The 22988-nt window shown below is 37.9% G+C and overlaps 1 protein-coding gene across 1 annotated transcript; it reads right to left on the bottom strand.

Annotated features, from left to right (window-relative positions):
- Nucleotides 1–480: 480 nt before the first annotated feature.
- Nucleotides 481–19199, bottom strand: LOC311493811 (immunoglobulin-like and fibronectin type III domain-containing protein 1; the record flags this gene model as incomplete). Its single annotated transcript, XM_084552595.1, has 24 exons — nt 481–1168; nt 1247–1543; nt 1644–1836; nt 1956–2041; nt 2220–2528; nt 2673–2801; nt 2887–3066; nt 5670–5966; nt 6625–6918; nt 7012–7153; nt 9102–9226; nt 10140–10256; nt 10395–10517; nt 10849–11001; nt 11092–11205; nt 11616–12101; nt 12224–12496; nt 13120–13339; nt 14398–14569; nt 16122–16249; nt 16382–16521; nt 16687–16809; nt 18039–18098; nt 19169–19199. The coding sequence occupies 24 exons, from the start codon at nt 19197–19199 to the stop codon at nt 834–836; spliced, it is 4527 nt and encodes a 1508-aa protein (XP_084408721.1). The 3' UTR covers nt 481–833.
- Nucleotides 19200–22988: the final 3789 nt, after the last annotated feature.

Here is a 22988-nt window from a genome sequence, read left to right as displayed (position 1 = left end):
ACATTTTTTAAATATATCTATATATAGATTCATGTGTTTTTGACACAATTTTTATTTTAACTCTTTACCAGAACATGCTGAAGTCACCATTTTGTAATGCACATTAACTTAAAACGCAGACTCTCAGATTTAATTTGCATTCAAATTGGTGGAAAGCTGTACTAATAGCAACCATATTTACACACCATTTTCAGGGGCTAAGAAGTGACAGTTGTCTCCACTGAAAGCTGTTTCATGGTTGGGAGTTTATTTCAAAGTCTGGTATGCTGTGAAACCACAACATGCATTTAAAGGAGCTCTCAATACAAGCTAAACAGACCTTCGGCTACAAAAACAAAAACAAATCCATCAGAAAGATTGGAACATTCAAAGAACATGAGACCTTGTTAACTTGTTAACTATAACTTAAATAAATATGCTTTAATAACCAGCTAAAATAACAAAAGAAAAGTTTCAGTGTCCATATAGACCCAACTGTTGTATCAATGTATCGACAATCAACAATATCCCAAAACACTGTTACTTCCATGCCACGATTTCCTGATTGGAATCACTGGACACACTGGAATAATTCTCAAAAACTACAGAAATGCAATGTTTTAACAGTTAAAATGTTTTATTTTTCATCCCAGTAACTGTCCAACACAGCAGTGCAGCAGGTACGTGATTTCCAAGCAGCACAACCACTTCAATCAAGAGACAGCAAATCTTTATAAAGCGTGTTGTTCATATAACACTGGGATGTCCTTAGTTTCTTCACTCTGCATGAAAAAAAGACAAAATGAATTAGCGTCAATTATTCCACCCAGCTTTTAATTGTAGGTGTTGTTTTCCTACTCGCCTCTGACGCTGAGCATGGTGGAGCATTCAGCTCGTCCCAAGCTGTTCTCTGCGATGATGGTGTACTCTCCCATGTCTTTGGGACTCACGTGGAGGATTGCCATGGAGCAAACTCCACAGGTGTTCGAGATGTAATAGTTGGTGTTGGTGTTTAGACTGATGTGATTTCGGTACCACGTGATGCGAGGTTTGGGGTTTCCCTTCACTGCACAGCTCATATAGCATTCATAGCCTTTGGGTGCAGTGTGAAGCTTCAAAGGTACAATGAACGCTGGAGCACATTGCAAATCACGGTCCCTTGTGGTCGGGACACTTATCACCAACTTTTCTACATTAGAGGAGACACATTATGATTATATTTTTCAGGAAAAAGTGACTATTTGAAATTTGAGATGCATGAACAAACCTTTCTTCTTCTCCATCCCCCAGGTCGGTGACTCTGAGGGCGCAGATATGCCCATGTCATTTTTGGCATAGACCCGAAAATGATATTCCCTCCCGAGCATGATGTTGCAGACTGTGACCTTGTTGTTGAAGAGTCTGTCAGCCACGGTGGTCCATGAGTGCTTTGTGGAGTCCAGTTTGGACACAGTGTAGTGGAGGCGGTCATCGCGCTTCTCATCGGGGGAAGGGTCCCAGGTCACTGTCACAGTGCCTGGTACGTTTTCTTCCAGCTCTACTGGTCCAGGAGGCTTTGGATCGTCTGCAAACACAGTCAGATTTTTCTTGCATCAGATCCATTAATGGAAAAATAAAACTGATGTCACAAAAGAAAAAAAAATTTTAGTTGATTTGAGTTTTACCTGTGACCCGGACCTCTGTACTGAATGTCTCCTGTCCCGCAAGATTCTTCACCAGAATGGAGTAGATGCCTGAATCAGAGCGCTCGGAGGAGGGAATGAGCAGCTGGGATGAGCCGTCAGAGTTACTGATTGTAACCCGCTTTGTGACCGGCACATTGTCCTTTAGCCACATGATCTCTGGTCTTGGGGATGCCTGTTACAAAAATACATATAATAGTCATCTCTACTGTATTTCAGGTGCATGCACTTTCCTTTTGATTCCTGTCATGTTTCATTTTGTGTTTACTTCAGATGGTAAAATATAAATCTCACCTCAAAGTTTACAGTGATCCTCACAGAGTTTCCCGCCTTCACCACCACAAAACTCTTCATCTTGTTATTTGTGAACTTTGGCCTCACTAAAATTATGAACAGAAATGGTGCAAGTTGTTTTAGACTAGAATAAAATGAAAATCATACAGGGAAAGCTGGATGATAGTACAGATACAGTCAGTTTAAACCATACATTTGCTATTCTTCAAAATAATGACGCACATGTGCTGATGACTAGCAAGAACGTTCAATTTCCAGACATACCAGGTGAGGGCATTGCGAGGACATAGTTGGCCAGTTCCTCGGGTCCACTCTCTCCTCCATCATTAGTCGCAATCACTCTCACCCAGTACATGTCCATGGACTTGAGGCCTTTCACACTGAAGGAAGTCATGATGATAGGGGTGCTATTGCAGCGGGACCATTCAATGCAATCTGCCTGGCGAATCTCAACAAAATATCCCCTCGCTTCATCCTGTACACCTGGCCTCTCCTCTGGTTTGGTCCAAGTGAGGACCAAGTAGGTGTAAGATGTCTCCGTAACCTTCAGGCCTCTGACTTTACCAGGAGGCTCTGGAGCGTTACAAATAAGAAATATTGAGTTTTATTAAATATTAAAGATGTATAAGATTATTAAATGAGAAACATACAAGAATATGTTTTCTTCAGTCTGTTGTTTATTATTTAGTGCAGCATGGAAACAGCTCTAACACTTACTCTTAGGATCCCGTGCGAAAACAAACTCTGAAGGGCTGCTAAATTCACCAGGTCCTGAGAGGTTTATAGCGGAGACTCTGAATTCATATTCCAAACCTGCCACAACATCCTTCACCGCATGTTTCTTCTCTAGAAGTACATTTAGAAAAAAGAAATAATAGATAAAAACATGATTGTTAATACTATTGGTTTAAGATATAATAAAGATGCCTACCTTTTATTAGCTCATCAATGGCATTGACAGCCGTCCAGAGGTTACTCCCCTTCTTGCGTTTCTCCAGAATGTAGCCCAGAATACGTGAACCTCCTGTGTTGCTTGGCGGAGCCCACGAAAGGTTTATACAGTCATCAAAGGCACTGACCACCTTTGGAGGCGCTGGAGGGCCAGGGAAAGCTGAAGGATGCAGAAATAAAATAGGCTGTATTCAGAGATGTTATTCTTATGACCATGATAAAGTATCTAACATTTAGACTTCAGAGAGCTGTGCTTTGTGTTTATTTATTCTCTAATTATTAATCAGAATACATTGAAACAATAGCCTGCAATTAATTAACATTGATTATTCAATTTATCAGCCATATCTTGACAACATAGAAAAATGTTTTAAGTGAGGGTTTTATCAAGAGGAAGATGCCAAACAATTTTACATTTTTTTTTTTTGCAACTTTTGTCTTGATTAATTGTAAATATATTTTGAGTTTTAGGCTGTTAATACCTATAGCCTATGTAAAAAACACAATAAATTTGACTTAATTATTGACTTCATAACCAGTTGTCTTGTCATCTTTACTGATTATGTATCATGTCATATCAAGTAAAGAACAGCAGGGGGCAGTAATGACACGGACATGTCACACAGGAAGACTCACAACCGTAAATATTATTAATAACGTCAGTTTAGCCGCTTCCTTTGGTTCATTATCACACTGTCTGATCAGGGTCAAGATAAAAATATGTACTATTATAATGGGGCTGACAAAATAACAGAAACATATATGACTACAACACAATACAATTAAGCCTCCAAAATGAAAACACCTATATAGCTCTCTGAGTTATTTTAAACTTTAAACTAATTTTAAACAAATGTTGAATACCAATACAGTTATATTATAATGCATTCGTTTTCACTCGTGTACTTAAAGATCTGGCAAGTAAGTGTACAGTTAATCTCTGTCTTCAGTTTATGTACTCAGCCACACCTTTAGCCACACCTGCAGTTTATCCACCAATTAAGTGGAAGAAAATCTCTGCGCTGTTCCGGTGTTGGAGCAACTCGGGGTCAAAACTTCGGAGAAATTAGAAATATGTATATTTTACTGAACAGGAAACGGAAAATTTTCTTGTGTGTCATCAAAAAAATGGCAAGTATTGTCAAAAAACCTGTGAGCTTTTCAAAGTTGGGACTGTGCTAACGCCTTAAATGTTTGGTAGCTTGAGCCACGTCAAAAATAAACATTTTTAATTTGTCTAAATTACTTCTTGACATGTGTCGGCGTTTTTTATGCCCATTATATCTACATGTTTTATGTATTGTTTAGTCATAATTACAAAAAATATTTATGTACGCAAACACACATTAGCCTGTCTTAGCTAGCTAAATAGGTTGTAAGCTAGGTTGGCTAACAAACTTTAGCACAATGGCGAGTCACCTGACTGGTCTACTTATGCTGTTATGCTAATTTATATTGCTATATAAATAACTCCTAAATCACCGCGAGAGATGTCGAGTCAACTGTGTTTTTATTTATTTCCATGCATTTGGTTTGTAGTAGCTACTATTGATTATTGACGCATTTACAAACAACCTTTAGTCAGTGGGCTAGGCTAAATAACAGAAACACTTTTAAATGAAATGCAGTTTAACTGCACCACAGACTATATAATCTAAAATGATCATACAGTTAAATTAACACCTTTCTTATGCTGTTTTAATAATAATAACTGGATATCATAACAGTCATTTAGGGAGATTTTATGCCAGACTGTAATATATTTGTTTTTACTAGTACATCTTAATGATTGTGTGAGTCACTTTTGAAAGTTACATCTTATAATTGATTGCTTTGTGACAAATAGCTAAATTAGCTACCTAATCTAGCAGTTATTGGGTGAAAAAAACACAACACTATTGCTTTTATCTGCAGACAGACCTAAACCTTTAGCAGTGCATAATTCTGCTATCCACATGTTTTCTTACAGCCTGTGGAATCAACTGGATCTGGGCTGTGACGAGGACTTATTCAAACTTGAGGACGACTTCAAGTTTTGCTACCATCTCTGTGGATAGACTTCTGATTTATGGACTGTTCTTCAAGAAGCCCTGCAAACAGTAAGTCTATCTTTTTTTGCATTGCGCTTGTGCTGTGTTTTTCTTGTGTTGTGAAGGACCTTGTGCTTGTTGTGACCTTTTAAGCCTTTTCTACCGGCTTTGGTTTCTTTTCTCAGTTGGCCGCTGTGCCATCATCAAGCTTGTGTACATGAAATTTTGATATAATGGTCTAATGGTAGGAGAGAAGAATGGGAGGTCACCTTTAGATTTTAATTGTACTTTATGTCAGTGGTGTGAGGTTTTGACATGTTTTTCTAACCAGTGAAAAGGTCAGTGGAATTGTGTTGCCTTATTTATGGCTTATATATTTAGCTTCAGCTGACATTCTTAATTAAGTACCTGTTTTTATATGTATTTATAGGTCAGTTAAATATTCTCAATAGTTAAATAATTGTGATACTGTATTATGAAACGTGGGATAATTTAACTTAATGTTGCCCACAGGCATTGTGAATGTGTTTGTTTTAGTTGTGTTTTGTTGAAAGTTCACAAGTCGGACTAGTTTTCAATCCCTGAACTCTGCACATAAGTAGTAGTTCCAATCAATATACAGAACTGCAGAACATCTTGACTTTTGATGGTAAAACCATTAATTTGTATTTAAGTGAGATGGATTACAAACGTCTCTGACAGACTGTGTCACTTAAGCATCAGATTGGCTCACCAAGTGTGCCAGCTTGTATGTCGTCAGTCTCCATCACCTCGCTTATACCCTCCGTCGTCACTGCCTGAATGCGGTAACAATATTTTCGTCCACGGTCCACGTCCCTGTCACGGTAGCTGGGCACACCTGGGATTTCCCCTATTTTCCTCCAGGTGTTTCGTCCCACTTGCTGTCGCTCCATTATGTAGTTAATCACTGGCGAGCCACCATCGTCCTTTGGAGGCCGCCACCTAAATTCGATACATGTAGCCGAGCTCTCGGTTACCTCCGCAGGACCCAGGGGTGGAGTTGGTTTGTCTGAAACATCAAAAAAGTTTTATTTATAGAAGGGAAACACTACTTTGACTGACAGATAATCATGGTTAAATCTTGAATGAGGTAAATTTGAGGATGGAGGAGTTTATGAGTGGATTACTACGTAATCATGTGAATATTATGATATTCACTTATGATGATTATATTTATTGTCGGTGGAATCATTTGTAAGACATTATGTTTGGTTATTGTTAAACATGTATAATTTGTTAATGCGCATATGTCAGTAATGGACATACGTATATATTATGTACATCATGGACACAAGTTTCCATTTTTAAATGTCTTTGAAACCCTGCTGTTTGGATAAATGCAAAACCATTTTTAAACTGTGTATTTATTGTAGAACGCTTAATGTTGGAGTATTGCCAATTAGAACAACTTTTTTAGTCGTTAGTGCATTAGTTGGAGAATTTGATTTGGAAAATATGCACAGTACATAAATCTGCCCAGGCGCAGATGGCTTCAGTGAAATAAGACACTCTGACACACTGGCCTCATTTGTGCATTAAGAAGAAGTTCTTACCACACAGCTTTCTGTGCAACTCATATCTATAAAATAAGAATGTTGATGAAGTTGTTGGCCTGGTATGTTTATTGTTACTGCGTTTAATTTCTGCATTGTCCATCATTCACTCACCAAGAACAATAAGATGTGAGACTGCCTCTGTAAAGCCGTGTTCGTTCCTGAGTTTGATCTTGATTTCTCCTGTGTCTTTTCTCTGGCACCTGCTCAGGAGCAGGCGGCTGTGACTCTCAGATTTCTCTATCTTTGTATTGTTGTCATCTTGGAGTTCATCTCCTTCTCTGTACCACTGAATCTTTATGGGTTTGTGGCCAACAAAATGGAGTTTGAAAGTGGCATTGTGCCCCACTTTAACTGTCACTGGCTCAGTGAAAGCACTGAGGTCTTCTGGGGCAAACCTAGGGGGGTCTGAAAAAGCGTTAGGGTTAGTTAATGCTGATATGACTTTGATCTGCAATTTGATTCAGTGTTCACTATTATGGTCATGGTAAATTCTCAAACCTTTGACGCTGATCATTGCCTCTGTTTTACGACCGTCTGCCTCAAAGCGGTACTTCCCAGAGTGTTCTTCCCTGCACTTGATTATGACTAATCTATGCACTGAGCCATCTTTGGTGATAGAGAAATTGTCATCTGGGGATATCTGATAGGAAAGCGATCAAACAAATCAAAATAAACAAACTTGGTTACGACAATTGGTAATTACTTATTCAAATGAGCAGTACTGCAGGGTCCAGCTGTGTTATGTCCCACATGGGCCTAGTTTCAAAAACTGCTTAACATTTAAAGTGAATTAAGGATGAAGACAAAACATATGTGATCATTTCCAGGCACCAACTGTGCCAACATATTGTCCCTGAAGGAAGTGACTGGGACTTTTGGATTTAGGTTACATAACCCATGTCTCTGTGAGCTGTCACCAGCCACTAGCAGTTTGGTTCAATTTCTGTGCCAAAGCAACTACCCCTTTAATACAGTTTCTTTGGGCTGATTTTAAAGCATTTTTTACGCATTACCTGATGCTGTTGAATTGAGATCCCCTGAAAAGGAGGGTCATGGTCTGCCTTCGTGCAAATGCTGCAGTCATTTGAAATGTAAAAGCAAAGTAGCCCAACTTAAGAACTGTGTGAGAGTAGATGCGTCATTTTCACATACATTTACATTTCTGTGAAATCCATTGACCGATGGTGAACTGTTAAGAAACCAATCTCCAGGGGCCTCCTGTACGAAGAGTTGCGTAGATTTCCTTCTAAATCGTGGCGTAAGCTCAGATTTCGAAAGCACATTTCCTTTGTACATCCCAATCGAGCGTACCCGACTCCTCCCTGTCCACGCCCCTTTTAAATATGCAACTCCCCGTCCACGCCCATTTTAAATATGCAAATTATATTTAAATTGACCCTGCACCTGAGATTCCCATCTCTGTGCGATCAGAAAACGAAAACATAAGAATGAGTAAGACGGGAAAGAAGAAAAACTTCATAGAAAGCGAATTGGAGACGCTACTCACTGGAGTGGAGATGCGTAAAAATTGACACGCTGCCACAATGTTTACCTGCATTTGCGCATCACGTATGATCTGTACACTGATCGAATGAAAATGTTTCCTGTTGACATTTACAAATTCATGCGATGGCGCTTTTATATGTGTGTGCAGTCGATAGCTCTGATTACATTCAGAAAACCGTCTCTCGCTGCAGATTGCTCTTTAATGTTGACCTGTTCAGATGCATTGTATGGGAATCTGATATACCTGGCTGACATGCCGATAATTCCATCCCACACGGCTGGCATGGCTCTGCTCAGGGTCGACGGGCACAGTCCCGATCGGTCAGAGTAATAGTTTACACATTTATGACAGTTTCCCGGCATCACCTCTAAGTGTCGCCAAAGGATCGACATCTGTAGAATCCTACTTACGCCAGCCACGTCGTTGGCGTAGGCACGTACAAAATTCCCGGACATTTCACTCTTGATACATCTGAACTTTTACGGGAGCGAGTAACGTTTTTGTACGCACGCAACGTTCGTACATGAGGCCCCAGGTCTGTAAGCAATTTATGGCCTATGTTACGCAGGATCATTTTGTAACCATGGTAACGCACATAGATGTCACAATGTTGAGCTGAAATATGTCTTGCGAAATATTAAAAACTCAAAAAGTTTGTGTGTTGAACTCCGGGCTTCTGCCATTTAACATAACACATGCAAAACATGATGGCCTTGCAACAGTTAATGCAAATTAAATTTGATTAAAATATTTATAGCATTTTATGGTCACATGTGAAATGAAGTGTGTGAGGCAGCAGCAAAGTTTACAGGAATTATTTTTTCTCACGTTGGTGATGGTGCAGGATGATATCTGCCAACAAAACTCAAAACGCAAATTATTTACTTGTCAGTCCATAGGGTATGAATAGATTTTTTTTTACTGTGAACACAAATTATATAGTAAAGAGGAAACTGTGTATTTCTTGTTCCGTGAACCAGGTTACATGTGTGAAATCGATTGTACACCACGATGATGCGCTTTTTTTGACCAACAACAGCACCGTACAAAAGCATTGATTAGTCTGACCTTTATGACTAACCTTTTTGCCGTCTCTGAACCAGGCTCCCTCACAGTCTTCACTGCTGAGCTTACATGTCAGCTCAGCAGTCTCATTGATGATTGCGTTGACATCAGACAAACCACAGATGAACTGAACTCCTGGATCTAAGAACAGGGAGCAGTTTAAACTAATAATCCGTCATTATCAGTGTTTTGAGCTCAAATTCATAACAATGTATGTGTTACTGTTTGTACCTTCTTTGGTTTAATGCTTTTGAAATAATCTTGTTAAATGGGTATTCTTTGCTGAATGAAAATGGACTACCCATGTAGTAAAACACAGATCCCTCAGGTGCAAAAAATGAGCATTACTAAACCCTTAAACACTGCAGGCTCCCTGCTGTGGTAAAAGAGCATATCAGCAAGAACGAGATTAAACAACATGCAGAGGTAATTGCCACTAGACGAGTAACTTGAGAGGTATTCTCATCCACAAGCAAGTCATCGCAGTGGTGGCATTATTATTTTATTTATTTATTTATTTTAACAACTTCTTCCTAAATGGATTTGTAATTTTTTTTGCACAAAGGCTTGATATTTAGAATTATAATAGAGTTAATATAAGACTAGTTTGTCTTTTTCGCATTAAGTTAATAATATAAAAGTCACAAGTAATATAAAATTCAATGATACTGTGAATATAAAATTGATGTTACAATGCCCAATATTAGAAGTGTAACACAGATGCTGGGAATTACAATAACACTATGATGTAGGATTTTCTAAAGTAGTTCTTATTATTTATTTATTTTTAAATATTTTTAATGACATTTTTAGTCTTAACTTGGAATTGAGAAGTCATTTTTCTAATACAAATTATGTAGACCAGTCTTATATGATTTAACACTTGGTCTATTGTATCTCCTGAAAATAAAGTTAGATTACACTCCGTAACACAAAATGACACAACCACTAGTTATTGCTACTTAAAAATAACTATCTAATTTTGCATTAATTGTGTTTTGACACTGTGTGCCTTTACCGTGATTTTAGCTGTCACACTTATTTGATCACATACCAATCACCAGATCTTCTATAAGTGGTCCTTGTCTTTTACGCCTTGTGTGTGGGGAAGAGTCGGTGACATCTTCAGTCTTATCACACTCACTGTTGTCTTCAGAGCACATACCTTCACCTTTTTAAATCAAAACAAGAGAACACAGAGTGCAGCAATATGATTTTATCATGCAGTAGAAGATTTCCAAAAGTTATTCTTTAGCTCGTAACCCATACAACATTTTCACAGAGTCATGCACTGCTTGTGATCTCTTACCATTTACTGCATCCTCTAGCTTTTGGCTTTGCTTTGAACATTGTGGATGCTTGGCCTGGCCAGAAGAATCCTCGTCCTCATCAGTGTCACTAATTTCACCTTCACTTGCTAGTTCATTTAAACCTATGCACAACCACAAATTTTTATACTCAAAATTTTAATACATTTTAAATACTTTTGCATTGCAGTTTTATCTGATAGAAAACAGTGTCACCACAAATTATTTTAACATCCAAAAAGACGGCAGATGTATCACAGACAAGGATAGCTATGTAATCAAAAGAGTGATTTTATGGGAATCCATAAAATCACTCTTTGACATTGCACAGAAACCAAAAATATTTCAGCTAGATAACTGGAGTGTATTTGTTTGTAGCATGTAGTATATCTGATATAGTTATGTCTAATTTTGACCACATCTCCACACAGTCATCACAGTATGTTCTCAGAGTACCAGATATTTGTTGTTTCCATTGGACCTTCTTTGTTTTCTGTTGGTGTCTCACAGACCCAGTGGAGTTTCTATATCCACTGGATTCAACCACCTCATGTTGACTCATGGTAAACACTCCAGGCTGGTCCACATCAGCACAGTCATCACCAGACTCTGGACAGGCACAAAACATCATCATTTTTGAGGACAAATGCTCTGTTACAGCACATTTGAATGGATGTGGCAACACATAATGTTTCTTACCCATTTTTATATGTTCTGGGGCTTGACCCTGCTTTATGCGTCTTGAATTAATTGAATTAATCTCATTTCCAGTGAAGTCCTCATTCTCTTCAGAATCTTGTCCTTCACTTGCATCTGTGGTATGTCAACAATAAACATACTTAGCCTCAAGTCAGAGATATTCAGAGCTAACAATTTTAATTCCTTAATATGTATTGTGTTTTTGTAGCTGGAGACATTACAGTTATTTAGAAACGTGATCAGGTTTGTTTTGTTGATCCTTACTGGCTGACATAGTGCCATGTAACCTAGCATCTTCTGTATACAATATACAGTGCTGAGAAAATCTTGTTTGTTCTTATAGAAAAAGTGATATCAAATGTCTGTTCTTACTATCTCACACTCTGTCAGAGCACTGATGGATAGACACTATGTAATGGTAAACCAAATGTTCCTCTGTTGTTTCTCAAAGCTTAAGAGGCAGTAAGTCTGCATGTTTTAAACATAAACACATATTTTAGCCATTGGTACTGACTGAAATCCTCAAGGTGTGAATAAAATTTTTAGGCATTTATTGACATTACCTGTTGGCTTGTCAAAATCAACTCCTCCAGTTTTGATATGTTTCTTGATCTTGGATTCATCCACTCCCACTTGTGCTGCTGCTTTTGTTACACAATCTGAAACATCTAATTGAGATACTGTGCCATCACTTTTTGAGGGTTTGCTCTTTGTTTTGCTTTTGCTCCCCACTTCTTTTGAGGCAGCCAACTTGTCTTTTACTGCTCTTGCATTTTTACCCGGTCCAGTGATTTCAGTTATTTTACTGTCTCCTCCACTAGTCGTTAATGCCGTATTGCCTTTCAGTTGTCTTGCTTCATGTTTGGCTTTTACAGCTGTTAAAATCTTCTCCATCTCCTCTCGGTTTTTTATTTGTTGCTCTCTGGCCACTTTCTCAAGGTCAGTTCGTACTCCACCAGCAACAGAAGTTTTCCGGGCTGTCTTCTTTTCACCAGATGAGTTATTCTCAGCTTAAAGGTTATATCATACAGAATACATGCACGTTAAGACACTCATTATCATGGCAATCATTAAGATGCTTGTTGACAAATTAATTATTTTATTATTGTAATGTTGTACCATAAGGCGTTACCTTCCAAAACTAGCCAGGCACTGCAAGATGCGATGCCGGCCACAGCTGAATAGATTCCTTTGTCCAGCTGCTTGCAGTCCTTGATCAGCAGCCTGTGAATCAGTTTGTGGTCTGACACAGTTATACCATATTTTTCTCCATCCTCCAGGATGCTGCCTTTGCACATCCATGTGATCTTAGGTAGTGGATGAGTCAGCACACACTCAAAGAGGGCATCCTCTCTCTCTTGGGCTTTAATCTCCTGAATTTTGAGAACAAAGTCCACGTTGGAAACTGGAAAAAAAACAAAAAACTAATTTGATTAAATTTGTAAATGAATAAATAGCATGGGAATTGTTGTACTTTCTTCCCTTCCACACCTTTTCCACTCTATGAAATTGTTAGACATCAATGTACCGTCCAGACTGTATTTGCACAGTTACACATGTTGTGATATGGATGCTCTTTTCTGCAAGACATTCAGTTTAAAATAAAATAATGGGCACTACATAAAGAGGTCAAATCTCATCTTTAATATGATATCAGACATGTACATTTTAATGAATAGTGCCAAAATGGTTGTCAAGGTTTTTAAAATAAGACAGGTGGGTACTAGAAATGACTGGGGCAGATGTATTGTTTTCATGTGCACAAAACAATGTTGCTTAGAGTTTAGAGAGCATTTTGATTAAGGCGGAGTTGTATGTGAATATGAGGAGCAAAGAGGTGACCATGCAGTGAAGAAGGCAGTGAGTCTTTGGGGGAAAAACAAATATTTTATGACTGTATAACATTCAAATGATATACCACTTACCTAGAAATGCTTTCAGTGTATCTCACACATGGTATACACCAAGATTGAAAAAAATCGTGAAAGAGTAATGTTTTGATTACCACGTTTTCATTTTCGAACTTACTTTTAAACTCTGTAGGGAGGAGGTGGCCTTCCTCTGCATCTGCTTGATTCAGCCCTGTGTTGTGGAGGTTGACCTTTTCAACCTCGCCGTGATACAGCTCTGTGTCCTTTTGCACTAGGTCCTTAATAATGAAATCCTTTGTCCTCCCTTTGTCCTCCCCTGGCCTACTCTTAAGGCCATATTTCTGTGTTGGATCTTCATCATAGAGAATTGCACCATCCTGCTGGATTCATAGACAAAACGAAGCAAGATTGTTTTGTTTGGAAAAAGATCGAAATTGATCAACATTGTCCAGTTATTATTTTCAAATTATCATCTGAATCTGAAATAAGGTTGAAAGATGCATACAGCACTCACTGACTGCTTCTTATATAAGAGGTGGACGAGAAAAGGATTTAATTTTTCTTACGGTTTTCTTATACTGTTCCTGTCGTTAAAGGCCCTTCATTACATTTGCATTTAAAGTTGCTCTTTTATATCTACAACACCCTGTCTCATTCCTTTTTGGTAATTATACTAGATCACACCCTGGTCCATGTACAGCAGTCAAGTTGGGCAACCTGTGAACGGTTTGAAAGGCTACCTGTGGAGTTTAGTATTTTCTAGTAGTTCAGTAGAGTGTTTTCCAAACTTATAATATACATAGAGTGAATAATTGTAAAACTAAACCATTTGGACACATGCAGGTCATGACAACCAGTGAGGTTGCATTACTGCTGCAACAGTGTACTTAGTAAGCAGTAAAAAAAGATCTGTTACTTACTATATCTTACTATATCGGTTATTGCTATTGCATCATTACTACCAAGTCAGTGCTAACGCTCAAGGAATTGTAGTAGAAAGTTCACATTATTTTTATTTTTTTAATTTCATTGTAGAAAATGTCACCAAATTTGGACCCTACCATAATATTGCAAAGGCTAAACATAGGAAAGACAGTATAGCAATATAGGGAACAGTCAAACAAACAGTTGAAGAAATAATGTTGTCAACCTTTTAAGCTCAATTTTTACTTTTTTTTGTACTGATGAGAGGAAAACGATTGATTAAGGTGGGAGTCAGAGAGACATTATGAATTAAATGAGCAACAGAAATAGATGATGATTTTCTGTGAGTGAATATTTCAAATGAAGATCCTCTGCTAATTTTAACAGATAATCGCAGTAGAACAAACAAACAGTAATGGCTTCGTCAGTGTAATGAATAAACATGACTGCTCTTGCTTTCTTAGCAGACAATAGTGTATCTAGTGTTGGAGCTGTGGAAGTGTTTTCTTACCTTATAGTTTTTCTGTGCTCTCTCCTTCTTCTTCTCCTCAAGTTTCTTGAGAATCAAATGTAAGTCTGAAACACCAAACTCAGAGCAGATTCTATCGTAGTCTCTCCTATCAGCCTTCAGCATTGCATCCCAGAATCGTTCATCAGTTTCTCCACCTGCTTTCTCTGCCTTACTGGTATAATTTTAAGGTATTAAAAAAAATAATTAAATGTAAGTTACACTACCAGTCAAAATTTTGGACACACCCTCTCATTTAATGTTTTTTCTTTATTTTCATGACTATTTACATTGTAGATTCTCACTGAAGACATCAAAACTATGAATGAACACATATGGAATTATGTAGTAAACAAAAAAGTGTGAAATAACTTCAAATATGATTCATATTTTAGAGTCCTCAAAGTATCCACCCTTTGCTTTGTTGACAGCGCTGCAAACCCTTGGACTTCTTTCAATGAGCTTCATGATAGAGTCACCTGAAATTGTTTTTTCACAGGTGTGCCTTGTCAGGGTTCATTTGTGGAATTTCTTGTCTTCCTAATGGGGTTGGGACCATCAGTTGTATTGTGCAGAAGTCAGGTTGGTACACAGCTGACAACCCTATTTGACAACTGTTAGAATCTTTGGTTCCAACCGCCGTGTCTTTGTGCGATGCAGAAAAGGTGAACGGATGGTCTCTACATGCATGGTTCCAACCGTGAAGCATGGAGGAGGAGGTGTGTTGGTGTGGGGTTGCCTTACTGGTGACACTGTTGGGGATTTATTTAAAATTGAGGGCACACTGAACCAGCATGGCTACCACAGCATCCTGCAGCAACATACCATCCCATCCGGTTTGCGTCTAGTTGGACCATCATTTATTTTTCAACAGGACAATGACCCCAAACACACCTCCAGGCTGTGTAAGGGCTATTTGACCAAGAAGGAGAGTGATGGAGTGCTGCGCTAGATGACCTGGCCTCCACAGTCACCTGACCTAAACCCGATCGAGATGGTTTGGGATTAGATGGACTGCAGAGTGAAGACAAAAGGGCCAACAAGTGCTCAGCATTTCTGGCAACTCCTTCAAGACTGTTGGAAAACCATTTCTGGTGACATATCGAGAGAATGCCAAGAGTGTGCAAAGCAGTAATCAAAGCAAAGGGTGGCTATTTTGAAGAATCTAAAATATGAATCATATTTAGTTATTTCACACTTTTTTTTGTTTACTACATAATTCCATATGTGTTCATTCATAGTTTTGGTGCCTTCAGTGAGAATCTACAATGCAAATAATCTTTAAAATAAAAAAAAAAACATTAAATGAGAGGGTGTGTCCAAACGTTTGACTGGTAGTGTATGTGATAAGACAATTGGTTGTAAAATACTCACACTCATGTAGAACTGGCTGGAGCAGAATATGAAAAGTTTACAATACTTACCTTTTCTTGAGCAGTTTTCTGAAATCTGCTGGATTTGTTGAAGCTGAAAACATTAAATTCAATTCATGTTGGTATTTTTGCAAATGTTCATATTTAAACAACAAATTGTAAGTTATATTAAGCTATAAATACAAATTGAGTCACTTAGGACTCAATTAGGATTATTTTGTTTACTAATAAAATAATCAGAAATGAATATTTCTTTTTTTTTTTTTTATCACTCCAGTGTAAATGATAGAGTATACACAGGCACTCAGACTGTATGACTCACTTCCATGCTCAACAACAAATGCCTGTAATCATAGAAGTCTATTGCATGCATGACTCTTACCGTCAATCACATTTAATGTTGCCGTGCAGACAGCTTTGCCATATTCATTCACAGCAGAGCATTTGTATGTGTCTGTCTCTGCAGCAGACACTTTGTGAATCTGGAAACATAAATAACTGTATGAACTCCTACAACTTGTGGGATAGATTAGTACATTTCATTGATGTTCGAAGTATGATCATTAACTATTTAGAGCATACCTTACAGCATTTATAATCATTTATTCACTCACTTCTAATATATGCTCCCCAGTTGACTCATCATATTTACAACGAAACTTTTCTTTGTCTGAAATATTTCCTTTAGTCCGTCTCCATGACACATCTGGTTTGGGATCCCCGTTAACCACAGCCTTGAAAACTGCTAATTTTCCTAAAGCATATGTAAAAAACAAAACTTATTCACATCTATGAATTTGTCTTCTGTTGGAGTTCAGAATTAGAAGTATACAGCGGAAACATAACCAGTTGATTGTGTTTACTTGACAATAATCACAATAAGTCACATCAGTTTTTGTTATAATATAGAAAAGCCAACCTTCCTCTGTAGTTACTGGAGTTGGTTTACACTGGAAGTCTGGGGTGCTTTTTCCCTCTGGCATGTTCACTACATATTGCGTGATGATCACCCCAGGGGTCTTAGATTTTCTCCGGATAGCTGCTAAACAAAGTCAGAAATTAAAAACAAAAACAAACAAACAAAACAACAAGAAACACTAACCATGAGCGTAAGTAAATTATTATCACCTAAAAACAACAACAAAATAACCCAGTGCTCTATGATCTGATATATATATCTTAACACCTAGTGCTGCTTTTGGTGGAACTGAGCAGATTTTTATTTATTTATTTTTTTTCCTACCAGCAGATGTCAGGAATGTCAAATATATTTCTAATGAGGTTTGTGTGTGTGTGCTCATGCTTTTGCTTGTGTGTTGACAGCAATGTTAACTTTTTGGCATCTGTATGAATGGGAAGTACTGTGCACACATATGCACAGTATATATGCTTTGAAAAGTAACAACACAAGCCAATTATATGCCTGTTTTTCGAGTTTGCTTCCAGATCCGTTGTTTTCTTTTTGTGCCAGGTCTAGGTCAGCTTTATTATTTTATAATCAAATAATTGTAGACACACTGCGTATTAATGTCAGTTTGAATGAGGATATTTTTTTCAGTTGTTGGAAATGTTGAATTGTTGCATGGTAGAAAATAAACACCCTTTAATTGCCATTTGGATTTATTTTGCTTTGATAAAACACACATCTTTGATTGTAAGGGTGAATTTTTGTTGTTTGCTCAAGAATTGTGATTCATTGATTGTTAGCCGAATAAACTTTTAGTTTTGCAGAGCAAACTTCCCACAAGCCAAATTTATTCCCCTTAACATGATATAATTTAGAGAAAAGCAACCATTGATCACATGAGAATAGCCTGAGGTGGCAATTTAAAAAAAACAACCACAAATAATTAACCATCAAAAAGGTTGCAATAATTAGTCACATTTAAAACATGCACATAAAGGTATGTAAATACGCCGTAGTGCATGAAATCAACTCTATGATCCTCTACCAATCTGGTTATCTGCTGAACAGAGTACTTCTTTCTTGTCAGGCTTTAAATGTGGAAAGATAGAGGATCACACACGAGTCAGCAAAGAATAATGTCAATCCTGGGATTAATGATTATTTTGACAAGGATGGAAATAGTCACCATTGTGTCAAACATGTTAGTGCTTTGACAATGTAGTAATTACATGTTTCAGATTATCAACAAATATAGGATGGGTCACAATCTTCAGTAATACGTAGTATAAAATATTTTCTCTGTTATTCAGAATAATGTACAGAAAACATTGTTAATTTGTTAGAAAATAAAATATTTCTCTCACCTGACTTGGTGCCAGACACTTCATTAAAATGCTGAATATATCGATGAACCATGGAGAAATCTGTGTGGACAGAAATTACATAAGATCAGTCAGAAATACACGATGAAAGGCTGTGCTAAGGCGATAGGACATTAAGTGGTATACGACAGAAGCTCTTTGGTGTTGGTTGCCTCCGTGAAATTACAAGTTGTGTATGTGAAAGATGGATGTGAACAGAATGAGGGGGGAGAGGGAGAAACACAGCAACATAATTGAGAGTCTGAATTAAACTGTGGGCGAAAAGGCTGGAAGTGAAGACCTAGTCTGGCATAATGTGGAAAAGGAAAGCACGTAGAGGCCTGAATGAAACACCAAAAGGGTAAAGAGCAGAAGACAGGCACCCTTTATCCAAGGGTATTTTATTCTCATCCTCAATTTATCACTGAAGAGAGAGAAGACCTTCACTCAGCTGCCTGTCCAAGTGAGCAAACTCTCAAAGTTCTCATGAATTTTATAAAATAATGCAGAAATTAGGTTGCTGTGTTGATCTTTTTTGCACGTGAAAAAACACAGGATAAATAAAGGCCTGTTTGTGGCAACATAAATGTGTGTACTTCCAATCTCGGCTTTAGTTTGGCTCTGTTTTAGCAGCTGAATCTTCAACTATGTTCATCATCAACCTCTGTCTTAATGCGTAGTTCATCTATCAATGTGTACAGCCAGGAGTCGTTTTCTAACTTCATAATTGTTTTGCTGACTTCAGCAATATGTTGTACTATGGTAGGATTAATGGCAGCTCATTTCCCACCGCTTTTGGTGATGAATTAAGTTGCACACACTTTACTGTATGTGAGACATTAATCAAGTTTGCTTGTTTCAAAGACTAATGTAGGGTTTGTATGAGGGGTGACTGCAAAATAAAGTTAGAAGCCTTTTTTGTTTAAAATATTCACTCACTATATATATTTTCCACCTGTGTTAAGGTTTCAGCCATTACATGTGACCTTCAGGCTTTAACAAACATTTGTACTATTTGTATAAGCCTTTCCCATAAAATGCATACTGAAAACATAGTAAAACTATTTTTAACATTAAAAAATGTCAGAAATGTGTCTCAGAATAACGGGACAGACCACTCTGACACTACTGACATGTCTTCTCTGAATCAACATAACTGGTCATGTTTGTAAGTTTCTTTGACACCGTTCGTCACAGCAGACTGTAGGTCTGTAACATATTCAGTACAAAGGAATAGGCAGGAAATATAGGTATTGTGGCACTGTACTTTGTCTGTTCCCCATTGGACCGGTGTTTTTCGCTCTTTTCCACATTTTTGCGAGAGTTAACCGTGACCTGCAAACAGAAAGAACAATGTCATTAATCCAGTGACAAGGCAAGACAGTTCTGTTTCTATTTTTATTCAGTTCGTAGTTTTTCAGCAAAGCCTCATTCAATCTGATTTCTACAGTGCCTTCAGGCTGCTGCACCGAAAGACTGTTTGCTGCATTTTACAGGAACTGCTTGTACTAGAATAGCCAAAAAATGCTTGTAAGCATAGAACAGGGTCTCATATAAAACTGCCAAACCTATTACATCCCCCTTGTTTATTATTTTCAGCTTTCATGGGATGCAGTCAAAAGGTTGACTGTAATGTTTTTATGACTTTCCAGTTGGCAGCACATGTGGTGAAGAATACATGTACTCTGTTTGGTAAATAGTTTTACTCTCTCTGAAGTATTGAATACCTTCACAAATGTATTCATATAAGGATGGCAGCAGTTACTTGATGTAACAAAAAAATAATAATAATTGAGCAAAGGCTTCTTAAAGAAAGTCTGTGCATATATTTAGGATGGATTTGAGGGCTTACAAACATTAAGACCATGATCATTGAGAGGCATACTTAGTTCACGATAAATATGGATGACGCACAGCTCATAAGCTATAGTTGGCTTTGAACCAGAGACCATTTTTGGACAAGATTCATAATCTATTATTCATTTAAGTGTTTATTTGTAATGGTAATGAGATGCATTTAATTTTCAAAAATAACTTAATGCCAACAATAAATACAGAAAAAAACATTTAAGGGGTGGCTGTGGCTCAGTAGTGGCTCACTATGACTTTACAGCGGTTTGAGTATCAATAGGTAGAAAAGCACTATATAAAAACAAGACCATTTACCATTTATATACAGATTTAATGCAGATGTCTGCATGGGTAACAAACAAATCTCTTACTCCTGTTAGCTTTTTCTTACGTGTATGTGTATGTTTCTTCTTCCTCTGCCACTTGCTTACCCCGTAACATTAGCTGCTGTTGGTCTGTTAAACAACATGATGACAGTTATTGTGTTTGTTAAATAATCTTTTGAGACTCGGGTACTGTGACATTTGGCTGGTTCAGTAGCAATAAACTAGTATTCCATGCTGTGGCTAAAGCTCTCTAGACCGGACAATATCTAATTAATATGCCCACTTGCCACAAATTGGACAGAGTGTACAGATCTACATGTTGTCTGAGTCATTTGAATGAGTTCCCTCAGTTGTATTTATTATGTGTGTAGAATCCTGTACAGGGAACAATCTACAATGAAATGCTTGATATTATTTGAAGAAAGAGACAGACCACTGATGCTGCGAGCACACATAATTGTCAGTGGTACTTGTGCGTAACTAAATGCTATGTACTGTAGATTGACCTCTATCTACACAGTGATATTTGTACCCAATGCACTAGTTTGACATTGATTATGGTCTGAGAGAGTGAAATGAAAGGACAGAAGACCAAAGGACAGAATCTGTCTTTCATGCGTCACCATCGGAAGAAGCAAAGGGTTAAAAAAAAACAGCACCTTGATCTGAACTTCTTTTAAGCAGAAACCTCTGATTCCATTCAAGAGGATCCTGTAAACACCAAGTTGTTCAGTTTCTATCAATTCCTAAATTGTAATCCACTTGGGTATCTTAAATAAGTGATTGCTGAATCATGATTAGGATGTACTATTGATCACACAGACAGAAACACATAGAGAGAAGAGTGGTTTACCTGTCTACAGCTCTGTTCTCACTCCACTCGTTTACAGGTGTGGTATGAATCCCTATCCCTGAGGAAAATGAGTGTAATTTTGCTGCCTGCAAGCTTGTGCCTTGAGAGTGTCTGTCAAAGAGAGGCTTCTTCTGTTTAGGCAGATGGATGCTCAAAGCGGGTGGGTTATTATTGTGAGGGGGAGAAGTGGTGGAGGGGTCACTGGATGAGGTAAGGCAGGATGAATAGCCAGGGGGAGAGGGAAGGGCTACCAATGACAAGTTAGTGGTGAAGTTTATCTCTCACGGCAGTAATTACTGATGACAGCCTACTCATCTTTCACAGAACAGCTGCTGACAAGAAAATGATTGGTGAGTTCATTTTGTTTGTGTAGTTCCTGATTCTTGCAGATATCACTTTACGAACACGTATAACTGTCAGTGTGAAAGAGTAAGGCAGACGTTTGTTTTAGTAGGTATTTCAATTCCGGTTCAGTATGGTGTGTTAATAGCTTATGCATATAGCTGGCATGCTATTAAAAAATACACATCAGAGTTTGAGCTGCCACAGGCTGCATTTAAAATGTGCAGAATTGAAAAAGAGAAAAGAATATAGTGATTTTAGTGATGGCTGGCAGATAACAAGGCACAGACAGGCTTTATTATTAATTTGATTTGATGCTGAAGCAAATTCCGTTGGATTCTGGATTGAGCCTGAGCCTTGTCTGGAATTAGTGATGATCACATCTAGTAAACAAGGAACATATCCCCTTGTCTTCAGTGTACTTCTTATATTACGATATATTACATAATCAAGGTTGTGGCATTTATGTGGTACAAGCTCTTCTTCTTGTGCCTTGAAGACAGTTGTGACTTTGGAAACAGAACATCAAATGAAGAACAAGCCATTAATGCTCTCAAGGTCAGTCACATTCGTCACATGTTCAGACGACAGTTCCGACTGTGTATAACTATGTCTGTCTTTGAAAGGTGAAATAGGCACCGCTTCTAATTCATAGGAAAATACTGCCTAAAACAAATGTCACGACTGAAGGTGAGAAACGTCAGTGGCTGACTTTAACACACTTTGTTTTTGCAGTTGCTGATTTTGTTTCCCTAATTGGAGGTAACTATATTTAATTCCTGTTATGTTCTCTCCATGGAAACCTGTTTGTTTTTTTGCCACATTAGCAGCATGGCTCTAGGAATTGCAGTGTTGTCCCGTCTGTCAGCCTGTTGGTTCTCTGGTTTCACCACTCTGTACTGGAGAAACAACTACTGAACAGATTACCATCAAGTGTGATAAACACATTCACATATAAACACAGAAAATTACTTCCAATGACTCTGGTGATTTAGTGTGAGCAAAAATTCAAAGTTTTCACTTTTGCTCATGACAGAATACCCTCTTACCCAATGAGCTGACTTAAGCCACATTTGTTGGTTAATGGTCACATAACATACTAACATGAGCAGTAAACACTATGCTTGTAAACACTATTCTAGATACATTATTAGCATCTCACCACGCTAACACAACACCTGTCGTAAACATGTGACCACGCAAGTATTATGATACTTCTATGCTCAACAGTCATGGCTGACATAGCACAGTTTAAACCAGGGGTTTTCAACGTTTTCCAGGCCAAGGGCCCCCAAACTGATGGAGAGATGGAGCGGGGACCCCCTACTTATGTATATGTGTATTTAAAGACATTTAAATTTGTGGATAAAAAAACTGTCTAATCAACCAAAACTTTCACGACCCTTCTGCAGTACCGACCCCCTGTTGAAGACCTCTGGTTTAAATTGATAAAGTCTGTTAATGCAAAGTTCCTTAATATGTATACTGTGCAGACGATACATCCATTTGTTGTAACTAGGGTTGCAAAATTCCGGGAATTTTCAAAGTTGGAAACTTTCCATGGGAATTAACGGGAATAAA

The sequence above is a fragment of the Chelon labrosus genome (assembly GCF_963514085.1).
Source record: "Chelon labrosus genome assembly, chromosome: 10".
Classification (NCBI taxonomy): Eukaryota; Metazoa; Chordata; class Actinopteri; order Mugiliformes; family Mugilidae; genus Chelon; species Chelon labrosus.
Note: the sequence above shows the minus strand (reverse complement) of the source record. Positions and strands in the feature narration are given on the sequence as shown.